The 12,189-nt window shown below is 43.9% G+C and overlaps 1 protein-coding gene across 5 annotated transcripts in view; it reads left to right on the top strand.

The window, feature by feature from the left end:
- The first annotated feature begins 68 nt into the window (after window positions 1-68).
- The window catches only part of TAF1 (TATA-box binding protein associated factor 1), a 77,878-nt gene continuing 65,757 nt past the window's right edge, over window positions 69-12,189 (top strand). For 2 of the 5 annotated variants that reach the window (XM_055120891.1, XM_055120887.1), the window contains exons 1-9: window positions 69-357; window positions 1,112-1,226; window positions 1,385-1,501; window positions 3,039-3,083; window positions 6,672-6,791; window positions 8,300-8,541; window positions 9,810-10,028; window positions 10,441-10,659; window positions 11,295-11,502. In XM_055120891.1, coding sequence (XP_054976866.1) covers window positions 238-357; window positions 1,112-1,226; window positions 1,385-1,501; window positions 3,039-3,083; window positions 6,672-6,791; window positions 8,300-8,541; window positions 9,810-10,028; window positions 10,441-10,659; window positions 11,295-11,502 — 1,405 coding nt within the window. In that variant the 5' untranslated portion in view covers window positions 69-237. The remainder of the gene's footprint in view (window positions 358-1,111; window positions 1,227-1,384; window positions 1,502-3,038; window positions 3,084-6,671; window positions 6,792-8,299; window positions 8,542-9,809; window positions 10,029-10,440; window positions 10,660-11,294; window positions 11,503-12,189) is intronic. The other 3 variants (XM_055120889.1, XM_055120890.1, XM_055120888.1) reach the window with 3 other exon arrangements.

The raw sequence follows: 12,189 nt of genomic DNA, 5'->3' as shown, positions 1-12,189 counted from the left end.
GTCACGTGACCAGCAGTCGGCGAATCAGAAATCGTTAATAAAGTGGTTAAGCATTGTTTGTTTTTCTGTCTCGCGTGTGCCGGGCTCTCCCGATTTCCTGTCTTCTTTTTGTTTTCTTTATTCCGCTTCCGGTGGGCGGGGCCGAGGAACTTTCGCAGTCACTTTTGTGCGACTCAGTAGCTCCGCTTCCGGTGTCTGCGACTCGCTCGGGCTTCGCTCGCCCTCCGCCGCACCAACATGTCTGACACGGACAGCGACGAAGATTCGGCTGGCGGCGGGCCCTTTTCTTTAGCCGGTTTTCTTTTTGGCAACATTAATGGAGCCGGACAGCTAGAGGGGGAAAACGTCTTGGATGATGTGAGGGGGTGGTCGTAGGGCTGGGGGGGCGGCGCGGCTCCGGACCGTGGGCGGGCGAGTAGCGGGCGATGTGGTTTCTCAGGCACGGAGGTGGGTCCCCGACCGTGAGGAAGACGGGAGCTCGCGCTAGCGAATTGTATGGCAAGCCAAATTGGAGCTTATCGCGCCCGGTTTCCTGACACGATTGCCCCGAGGGGGGTTCGGAACTTTACGTCCGGACTTGGATCCGTATAAGGAAAAGTTCCGATTCCTCGGGCCGTCCGCTGGGATCCCTGCAGCTCCTGGTTGCGGGTCCCAGTGATTAGAATGTCACTTAGCCTGCAGCCCTGAGTTGTTTTTTGGCCCCGGTGCGCAAAGTAAAACGGGCTGGCTGATTAAAAAAGGCAGAGGAACTGACAACGGTTAGTCTCCAGGGTTTAGCTCCTGGTCACTCTCCAGCCCCGCGAGCCGCGAAGAGAGCAAAGAAAGTTCTTGCCTCAGATCCCAATGACTCCGCTTGCTTTCGTTTTCTTCCCTGAACTAGTGGCCCATACCTGGTTCTTGGAGTTTCTTTTCCTTTCAGTTCTAGGCAAGCCAAGAGATTCTGAATAAAAACCTCCTCCGTGTGGGCTCTAAGCACTTATTTACCGCTCTTGGTGCTCTGCAGTCATTTCTCCTCCGGGATTTCTGGCTTTCTTAAAAACGCAAAGAATAAACCTCGCGGGACGGGAAGCTTAGTTGTCTTCGACTATGGTGTTTTTTTTTCCTTTTTCAGGAGTGTAAGAAGCACTTGGCAGGCTTGGGGGCTTTGGGTCTAGGCAACCTCATCACTGAACTGACGGCGAATGAAGAATTGGCTGGGAATGATGGTGCCCTGGTCAACGATGAAGGTGAAGTCTGGGTCATATTGAGGAAGGTGGGGTAAGAGGCTTACTCTGCATGTACTTTTCAGAGGGAGTTACCTATCTAAGGTAGTTGCAGGTGCCTGTGGCGGGTTAACGTGCTCTTGGCTGAGATCCAGAGCTTCCTGCTCCTGTTTTCTTCATAGGCTGGATCAGGAGTACAGAAGACGCTGTGGACTATTCTGACATCAATGAGGTAGCTGAGGACGAAAGCCGAAGATACCAGCAGACAATGGGGAGCTTACAGCCCCTTTACCACTTAGGTGATTCTGTTTGTTCTAATTTGCGGGAGGGCTGGGGGGAAAATAAACTATAAGATATTTGGGCTATTCCTGACTGTGCTCAGGATTCACCTTTGTCTGTGCTTGGGGTGAGAGGACCGTATGTGGTGCTCTGGGATTGGCAGCATGCAAGGCCAGCACCTTACCTCTTGTACTAGCTCACTGATCCAACTTTTTAATTTTTAAAAATTTGATTATGTTATCCTTACTGGGATAACATGACTTGTAATGTTAACGTTTATGCTTTTAATAAAGTTACTGTACCTTCACCACCACTCTGTACCACTGTCATTATGTCACTTTAGTCAGCCCCGTTTCTCCCCATCCCCCAACATCCTGCACCCCATGGCCCTCACTTAGTAACTTCAATTCTTTTTGTTGTTGTTTTGGGGGCCATACCTGGTGATGCTCAGGGATTTTTCCTGTCTTTGAATTCAGGAATTGGTACTTTTGGGGGGCCAGAATGATAGAAGATAGATCCCAGGTATTCATGAGTTACTCCTGGTGTTGCTTGGGGAACCACATGTGATGCTGGGGAGTCAAACGTTGTTTGGATGCATGCAAAGCAAGTGCCTCACTCTCTTGTCACAACTCAGTTTATTAGACATTTACTGAAAATCCATTATATGCTATAAACTGAGATAATGTTACATAAAGATTATAAAATCCATTTTCTGGGGCTTAAGACATAGTGCTAGGGCTTTAGGCACTTGTCTTGCATACAGCCATCTCTAGCTGGATCTCCAGCACTACATACGGTCCCTGAGCCACACCAGGTTATTACATTATGGTTGTATTATTTATACGTTTATTATTTATCATTTATTGGGTATCTTCCTGAATCAGACCCAGCTGTGATCCCTGAGCACAGCTAAGGCCCCCAAACTCTTTAAAACAAAACAAAATTATATTCTGATCTTGATTTCAGTGGTCTGGAACTAGAGCTAGTTTATTCTTTTTTTTTAAATTTGTTAAATAGTTTTTGGCCACACATGGTGGTGCTCAAGTGTTACTCCTGGCAGGGCTCAGGGGACCATATAGAGTATTGGGGATTGAACCTGGGTTGGCGGCATGCAAGGTAAATGTCATACCCGCTGTACTATAGCTCCAGCTCCCTTTGTCATTTGTTCTTTCCAGTCCTTTAAACTACCTCTTACTGCCTAAAACTTCCATGTGAAGTTGTTTGTTTATTCATTCCCCACCTTTTTGTATTTGGGAGGGGGGGGGGTTCTGACCCCTGGCTTTGTGTTTAGGGTTACTCCCAGCCGTGCCAGGGAATTGAACCCAGACCTTCTGCATGCAAAGTATTCCTTCCAGTCTTTTAAGTCATCTTCCCATCCCAGTGGGTTTTGTTTTTCTTTTCTTTCCCTTCCCTTCCCTCTTTTTTCTTTTTTCCTTTCTTTTTTGTTTTATTTCCTTATTTTTTCTCTTCCTTTTTCCTCCCCCTTCCCTCCCCTTTCTGTCCCTTCCCCTACCTTTCCCTCTTTCCCTGCTCTCCCTTTCCCTTTCTCTTCTCCAGGAATCAGGCACATGGCGTCACACATGCAAAGCAAGTACTCTACTGGTGAGCCATATCCCAATCTTGTGACTACCTTTTCAATTTTCATGCATAGAAATGTACATGGAACCTTGGTAAATATTTCAAGTTAGTTTCTTCAGCCAATTAATGAAGTTGACTGTTGTCAATGAAGAGAATTAACTGCATACAAAAAATACAAAAATATACAAAAAATAACCTGGAAAATCAAAAAATCAGGTGTTGACTTCCTGGGATATTGTTTTCTTTTAGGGAAGATGAAATAAGTGAATGGAGAGCACAGATATTGTAGTAAGACAAAAGCTGGTTACAGGCTCATATTTCTACTTTTGGGGCCATACTCAGCTATTACGGCTGGTGGTGCCTAGGGTACTGTGTGGTGACAGGGCTAGAAATTGGGCCCCTCACATGCAAAGCATGCCCTTGGCCCTTTGAACTATCTCTCTAAAGTCATATTCTTGTATCGTACTACATGTGGTTTTGAGTGGTTGTCAGAAGTCACAGTCACAGTCATCCCATTGCTCATCAATTTGCTTGAGCAGGCACCAGTAACATTTCATTGTGAGACTTACTGTTTTTGGCATATCAAATACACCACAGGTAGTTTGCCAGACTCAATTTCTCTAGTTATGTATACATTTGGGATCATACAGTAAAACCTGAATAAGCTCAGAATTGTTTTCCCCCCTCCCCTTTTTGTTTCTTTCGGTTTTGGATCACACCTGGAGATGCTCAAGTGTGAGCCCTGCACTCAGGAATTACTCCTGGTGGTGTTTAGGGGACCATGTGGGAGGCCGGGGACTGAACCCGGGTTGTCCCCATGCCAGACAAACACCCTACCCACTGTATTATTGCTTCAGCCCCAGTTTTTTCAAAAAAGTCATTTGTTAAATAGTCGTGAACATAAAAAGAATTGCTGTTTTAAGCATTCATACGTACTAGATCCTAAATCTATCAGTGACTGGGCTTTCTGTATACTAGCACCACCGAATCCTCCCATCAGACTCTAAGATGACGTATGAGGCAGTTTTGAAGAAGAGTAAGTCAGAAATACTAAGCCAGAAGTACTAAGTCAAAAAGAGTCTATTATTTTTGAGCATCCTGAATAAAGCTAAGGGGCGGGGGTAGCAGTTTTCAAGCACTGTAATTTTCAGGTTTGACTTTGGGATTGGATGGCTAAATTAGGTGGGGGTTTCCTTGTTGGCCTTTAGGAGCAGACCTCCTAGAAGAGACAGATGATGCTAGTGTCTCGGTATTCTGCTGTGTTCAGTTTCAAGTTCTCCTGTCCTTGGAGCATCTTTTTGCCCTTAGCTTTCTCCTCTCCCGACATTAGTTCCCTCACATGGAAGCTTCTTCAGAATGGTTGGTGGTAGGCTGAGGTCATTAGCAAAGGCTTACAGAGGTCAATTTTCAGCAAGAGTTTCCAAGGTTTGGTGGAGAGGAAGCAGTAGGATATTTTGGTTTGAAATCGTGATTTGTCTGAAGGTTTAGAACCTAGGTCAGCTGTGAGCAAGTCCTGTACTATCTCCTGCCTCCCAGTGGTGTTGGTGTTTCCTGAAAGTAGAAGATAATCAAGTAGTATGAACAAAGGATAGAGTAATTTGACAATACCTTTATGCTTTACTTGGTTTGATACTGTTAAGCATTGTAAACCAATATTGTTTAGTAAGAGGAACGGTGGTATAAAGAAAAGAAAATTGACTTTAGAGTCAGTATATCATAGGTGCAAATCCCAATTTCATATTTAGTGTCCATAGGAAAGCTGCTCCATTTCGGAGCCTTGCATTTCTCATTTGTAATAATCTCTCCATTTCTTATAGCAGTGCAGGTGGTAAAACTTTTCAGTGCTGTATTTTGTAGGACTTTTAAGATCATAATTACTTGGTGTGCAAGCAACTACATAGTAGAGTCTCTGTAAATGTCATTCATCTTTTCTTCCTAAGTAAAAATGAAGTGATCCTCATTGCTTTGAGGTTTTTATACAAAGGGTAAAGGAGACTAACTTGGAGACTGTTTTGCAAACTAGGTGTAAGGTAAAGTCTGGAGTAGTGCCAATTGTGGAAAATTATGGACAGACTTGAAAGTTCATGATAACATAATAGTATGACTTGTTGAGAGTCTTAGAACTCACAGTGAGGGCTGGCGTGATGGTACAGTTGGATAGGGTGCTTGCCTTGCATGAGGCTCTCCTGGGTTCAGTCCCCAGCATCTCAAATGGTCCCCTGAGTCTCACCAGGAGTGGTCCCTGAGCACCACTAGGTATGGCCCCAAAATAAAACAAAAAGTGACAGTGCAAGAATATTAAATTGACGTATGAGATTGATCAGGGTAAAAATAAAATTAAAAACAGTATTTGATTGGGAGACGGAGTAAGGCTAAAGTCTTTTTGGGGAACTCCCTAGGTTCTGTGTAAGGTAAGCCTTTGTTATTGTAATGTCATCTTATTTGAGGGATGGGGAAGCATACTTGGCATTTTTTTGGGGGTCACACCCGGCAATGCTCAGGGATTACTACTCCTGGCTCTGCACTCAGGAATTACTCCTGATGGTGCTCAGGGGACTATATGGTATGCTGGGAATCGAACCCGGGTCAGGCGTGTGCAAGACAAACGCCCTACGCACTGTGCTATTGCTCCAGCTCCCACACTTGGCAGTTCTGCTGGGGCAGGTGGCTACTCTCAGTGTGGTGCTTGGAGGCCATTCCCTGTAATACTTATTAGGTATCATGTGCTGGAAGTCAAATCTGTAACTCCTATATGTGCAGTGCATACATTCTAGCCCTTTGAGCTATCTTCCCAGCCTGTCATTTCTTTCTGAAAGTAGAAGCTGCATCTCCTGTGTTTTTTTGGGGGGAGGGGGCAATGAGCCACACAAGGCAGTACCCAAGTGCTACTCCTGACTTTGTGCTTAAGGGGACAATATGAAGAGCCAGGGCATGAACTAGAGTGGGCCATATGCAAGGCAAGCACTTTAACCACTGTGCTATATCTTTCCACCCTCTCCTATGTGTGTGTATATTTGGGTTTGGGGCCACATCTGGATGTACTCAGGGTTTAGTTCTGGCTCCATGCTCAAGAATCGTATTTGGTGGTGCTCAGGGGACTATATGTGGTGCCAGAGATTGAACTTCACAACATGCAAGGCAGATGCCCTACTCACTGTAGTTCTGGCCTCACTCCATTCATTTTTTGTAAAAATCTGAATCATTTTAACTTACGAAGTATTTATTATTTTCAGGTGTACAATGTTCCAACACCAGTCCCTTCATTTTACCAGTCCACTTCCTTTCCCTCCTGTATATTGTTTTCTTTGGTGGGGGGATAGTGTTTGGGTCACACCTAGTGATGCTCAGGAGTTATTCCTGGCTCTGCACTCAAGAATTACACCTGGCGGTGCTTGGGGGACTATATAGGATGCCTGGGATCGAACCTGGGTCAGCTGCATGCAAGGCAAGTGCCTTACCTGCTGTACTGTTTTCCCAGCCCCCACCTCCTTTGTTTTTTTAAAGGATCTATGTTTCATGTATTTTATGTGACACTTGATACTCTTTAGTGACAAGGGAGCTAAAGGCAGTTGTATGACATTCTGGGCATTGAAATAACCTTGATTCTATTAGGTTATGATGAAGATGACTATGATGCTGATTGTGAAGACATTGATTGCAAGTTGATGCCTCCTCCACCTCCACCCCCAGGACCAATGAAGAAGGATAAGGACCAGGATGCTATTATCACTGGTTAGTAGAGCCTGACTGCTTTGACTTAGGAACAAGTATCATTCATAAGTCCAGGCATTTGCCACGTGCACATTAGGAACCGTAAGAATTAACCTGCTCAGGAAAGGTAGAATTTGTGATTAGAAGTGATTGATACAATTTTCAACATTTTTTATGTTGGAGTTTGAACATAAAAACTTTATTGAAAGAAATGGAGTTTATCTTTCAACAACAGTAATTTAACATGCACCCAAGAAAAACAAAACATACTTTTACCCCTGGAGAATCTGATTCAGAAGATCTAGGATAGATGGCAGGAATTTTTAAAAGTTCTCTGAGAAATTTCTGATGCAACTGATCTGTGAATTGGTATTTGGATACTATTTAGATGACTTTAAAATAATCGATTAGGGCGGGAGCAGTGGATAAGGCATTTGCTGTGAATGTGTTTGATGCGAGTTCTATTTCAGTACTTCATGTGGTTGGTTTCCTTAGCACTGTCAGGGGGGTCCCTGAGTGCTGCTGGATGTGACCCCAAAACTATGTAGTCAATTTTGGCAGTACCTTCCTTGATCTTCTTAGCTTTTTCTGTATCTAGTAACACTGTGTTAGCTAGGTCCGGAAAGAGTAGTGTTTCCTGCATTTGATCTCCTGCATTTTGAGGATTTGGTAATGTATGTTTCTATCCTAGTTTTAAGTGATTTCCTCTTTAATTCTTTAGATAAATTTATTTTGATTTTATATCCTAGATCTTATTTTTAGATTAAGCAGTTTCATTATAATATTGTGGACCTAGAAAGCTGGAATAGAGAAGGGATCACTAAGAAAATGATGGTTGGAGGAATCGGTCAGGATGGGAGATGTGTACCAAAAGTAGATAAAGGACCAAACATGATAACCTCTCAGTATCTGCATTGCAAATCATAATGCCCAAAAGTAGAGAGAGAGTATGGGGAATATTGTCTGCCATGGAGGCATTGGGAGGGTAGGAAAGGTGGGGGTATACCCGGGATATTGGTGGTGGGGAATGTGCACTGGTGGAGGGAGGGGTGTTTGATCATTGTGTGATTATAACTCAGACATGAAAGCTTATAACTATCTCATGGTGAATCAATAAAATTTAAGAAAAAGAAAAAAATACTATGGACCTAAACAACATTCTCCAGCTTAAGACTCCCTGAACTGATCTTGATAAGGCATGACTGGCAGAGAAGTGTTACATAATTTTGTTATTGGTTACATTTCTTTAACCTAATTATAGAAAGTAGTAAATGTAGTAATAGTGTTTGTTTTCTCTTATTACAACCCTAGGGTACCAGGTTCAAGGTGAGTTGGGGATGGTGGGAGATAATGAATTGGAATGAATTTTTTGGGTGGTGTTCTAGTAACGGGTAATTGGAACTACATCCCCTTAGAGGATTAGAACTATATCCTCTAAGCCATACATATGGCTTAGACTGGATATTGGCTGAATTTGAGGAAATATGCACACAGTTACATGCCAAAGGGGTCTCTCTTCCTTGTTGCAGTGTCTGAGGATGGAGAAGGCATCATCTTGCCCTCCATCATTGCTCCTTCCTCTTTGGCCTCAGAGAAAGTGGACTTCAGTAGTTCCTCTGACTCAGAATCTGACATGGGACCTCAGGAAGCATCACAGACAGAATCTGAAGATGGAAAGCTGACCCTACCATTGGCTGGGATTATGCAGCATGATGCCACCAAGCTGTTGCCAAGTGTCACAGAACTTTTCCCAGAATTTCGGCCTGGGAAGGTATGTTCCTTTGCTCATTCATTTGTTCATCTCTCCTTCCCGCCCTCCTCCCCTCTTCTCCTTCCTTCCCTTCCTCCCTTTTCTCCCACCCTCTTTCCCTCTCCCCCTTTCTCTCTTCGTCTTTTCTTTCTGTTTTTGTACCTGGTGTTGCTTAGGGCTAACTCCTGGCTCTGTGCTAAGGGATCACTCCTCTGTGCTCAAGGGATCATATGGGCTGCCAGGGATTTAACCCACGGTAGCTACATTTAAGGCAAATGCCCTACCCATTGCTATACTATAGTTCCAGCCCCTTTACTTTCTTAATGTTTTTTTTGCTGGAGGAAAGGAGATGAGGTATGGGATGGGTGTGGTTCCTAAGCAATGTTCAAGAAGCCTGGCAATGACCCTGGGCCAAATGGGCCAAATAGTTTAGGACTTGAGCCTATCAGTGACATCAGGGCCATATCCAGCATTGCTAGAGTCCTCCCGGGCTATACCCAGTGGTACCCAGGGTCATGTGCTAGATATAGGACCAGAGAGATGACTTAAAGGGTTGGAGCACTTGAATTCCAAGTTTGATTTCCTGCTTTGCGTGATCTCCCAAGCACTCAGGCAAAAGTAATCCCTGAGCACCACTGGGTGTGGTACAAAAGCAGAAATTGTTGAGTATTTGGAATTCTGCTTAGGAAGACCCCTCCATACCATGGGAGGCTTCCCTTCCCCCCTTTCTATTTTCTTAAAACTTTCTGAGTTAGAAAAAGAAATTCTGAGTATAGAACAGTTTATAAAACTTAAATTTTTTTCATTAGTACTGTGTCATTACAGGTCTTTTTATTTAAGTTGTATACATGTAATTTATGTATTTCTCATTAGAAATTGCTCTTGCTGACTAAAAAGAACTAGTCTAAATTATTAAGGCATATTTCTCTTTATTGGTAAATGTTACAAATTTGAATTTAGCACTCAGATTTGGTAAGTTCAGTAATTTGTTTTGGGGGTTTGATGGCATATACAGTAGTGCTCATGGGCTACTTCTAGCTCTGTACTCAAGAGGGACCCTGATGGTGCTTGAGGAAGCATAATGTGGTGCCAAGAGTTAAACCAGGGTTAGATGTGTGCAAGGTAAGCACCTTATACTCTATATAATTTCTCTGGCCCCAAAATGTTATACTTTGAGCTTAGCCTTCTGTGTTTCTTTCCCACAGTTGAATAGATCTGGGTTTCCAGACACAATATTGTCTTCTGCTCTGACATTATATCTAACACAGAAACATGTTCTGTGTTTCTAGGTATTGCGCTTCCTACGTCTTTTTGGACCAGGGAAGAATGTCCCATCAGTTTGGCGGAGTGCTCGGAGGAAAAGAAAAAGGAAGCACCGTGAGCTGATACAGGAAGAACAGACCCAGGAGGTGGAAAGCTCAGTAGACTTAGAAGTTGACCGGAAGTCTTTATGGAACTATGACTATGCTCCACCACCACCTCCAGAGCAGTGTCTTTCTGATGATGAAGTAGGCAAAATAAAGACCTGGGATTAAGACCTATCAGGGAAACAAATGCGTTCTCTGTGGCTTTTTTATGTCTAAATTGGAAATAATACCTCAATAGTTAGATTTCATACTGACTAACGATAGGTAATGATGAATTTAATACCAAGGGCTCTCCTTTCCCTATTAAAATGTATTAGGAGCCACAAATGGTAATTCAATACATACACCACTAAATAACGGAGGTTTGGCTGATAGGCAGTATGCTGTGCTATGTCGCTACTATTTACATTCTAACTCCAATCTTGTTTGAGACTCATCCTTGTGGCACCTTTGGGTTTCCCTCCTCCCTTTTAAACTTTCGACAGCTTTAGGGCATCCAAGTTGGGCAACAGGGTAGAACATCCTCCTCCCCTTCTACTTTGTTCTTTTACAGATCACAATGATGGCTCCCTTGGAGTCCAAGTTTTCCCAGTCAACTGGAGATATAGATAAAGTGACAGATACTAAACCAAGAGTGGCTGAGTGGCGTTATGGGCCTGCTCGACTATGGTATGATATGCTGGGTGTCTCTGAAGATGGCAGTGGGTTTGACTATGGCTTCAAACTAAGAAAGATGGAACATGAACCTGTGATAAAATGTAAAACAGTAGAGGTAAGCAACACCAGTATATAAGAAAGAACTACTATGCCCAGCACCTTTCAGCTTCACTTTTCCATTGGGAAGTGATTTGGTGGGACACCCAGAGCTGTTAAGGTGTTACTCCTGGCGGTGCTTAGGGGACTATCTGGGATGCTGGGGATTGAACCTGGGTTTGCCATGTGACAGGCAAGCAAGAGTACATCTGGTAAGATGTACTCTCTCTCTCTCTGGCCCGACAATAAGGTGGTGGTTTTTTTTTTTCTTTTTGGGTCACACCCAGCGATGCGCAGGGGTCATTCCTGGCTCTGCACTCAAGAAATACCCCTGGTCGTGCTAAGGGGACCATATGGAATGCTGGGAATTGAACCCGGGTCAGCCGCGTGCAAGGCAAACGCCCTACCCGCTGTGCTATCACTCCAGCCCCACAACAATAAGGTGTTTTAATAAGCCTTTTGTTTGGTAAGATATATTGTCCTGGAAATTAGGCCTCATTGCAAAGGTCCTGTGTATGAAATTAGTGGGAGGAAGAACCCAAATACTCTCATATCATTATCAATTTCTGTTCTCAAGTCACAGATCTGATGTAGATTTTGGGAGTAGGAACTTTGACAAGTGACTTGGGATTTGTTCTTCCTCTATTCATACAGGACTTGAAGAAATTTGAGGACAGCAATGGCATGGATCTTCTGGCTGATGAAAACTTCCTGATGGTAACACAGTTGCATTGGGAAGATGATATCATCTGGGACGGAGAAGATGTCAAGCACAAGGGGACAAAACCTCAACGTGCAAGCCTCGCAGGCTGGCTTCCTTCCAGTATGACGAGGAATGCCATGGCTTATAATGTGCAGCAAGGTGTGTTTTTGCGCCAGCTGTCTCCTGCACACTACTCTTCCTCTCATTCTCAGTGCACTGAACTGTTGAATGACACTGAAATGTTTGGGTCTGAACCCTGATTGTAGTCTGTGCTGATAGTTTTTTTTCTGTTGTTTTGTGGCCACACCCAGTGGTGCTCAAGGTTACACTGGCTCTGTGCTCAGGAATCACTCCTGGTGGACTCCAGGGAGCATATGGGATGCTAGGGATCGAATCTGGATAGGCTGTGTGAAAGTGAGGCACCTTACCCTCTGTATTATCTTTCTGGCCTTGTACATTATTTTTTTCTTTTTGGGCACACCCAGTGATGCACAGGGGTTACTCCTGGCTCATGCACTCAGGAATTACTCCCAGCGGTGCTTGGGGACCATATGGGATGCTGGGAATTGAACCTGGGTCGGCTGCGTGCAAGGCAAACGCCCTACCTGCTGTGCTATCGCTCCAGCCCCTGGCCTTGTACATTTTAAAAATATTTTACCCTTGCATTTATTCCTTCTCTTTTTTCATGTTGTATGATGTTTGGGGACTGCACACACAATTGATTGAGGTACTCAGAAAAGGATAAAATCCTTCAGTTGTGTGCTTGCCCACATGCTTGCTGAAGGTTGCACTCTTTTCACTTGTGATCACTGAGAGAGGTTGAAGCTATACTCAGAACATTACTTA

The sequence above is a fragment of the Sorex araneus genome, chromosome X, assembly GCF_027595985.1.
Source record: "Sorex araneus isolate mSorAra2 chromosome X, mSorAra2.pri, whole genome shotgun sequence".
NCBI classification, from domain to species: Eukaryota; Metazoa; Chordata; class Mammalia; order Eulipotyphla; family Soricidae; genus Sorex; species Sorex araneus.
This window is presented reverse-complemented; position numbering and strand designations above follow the sequence as displayed.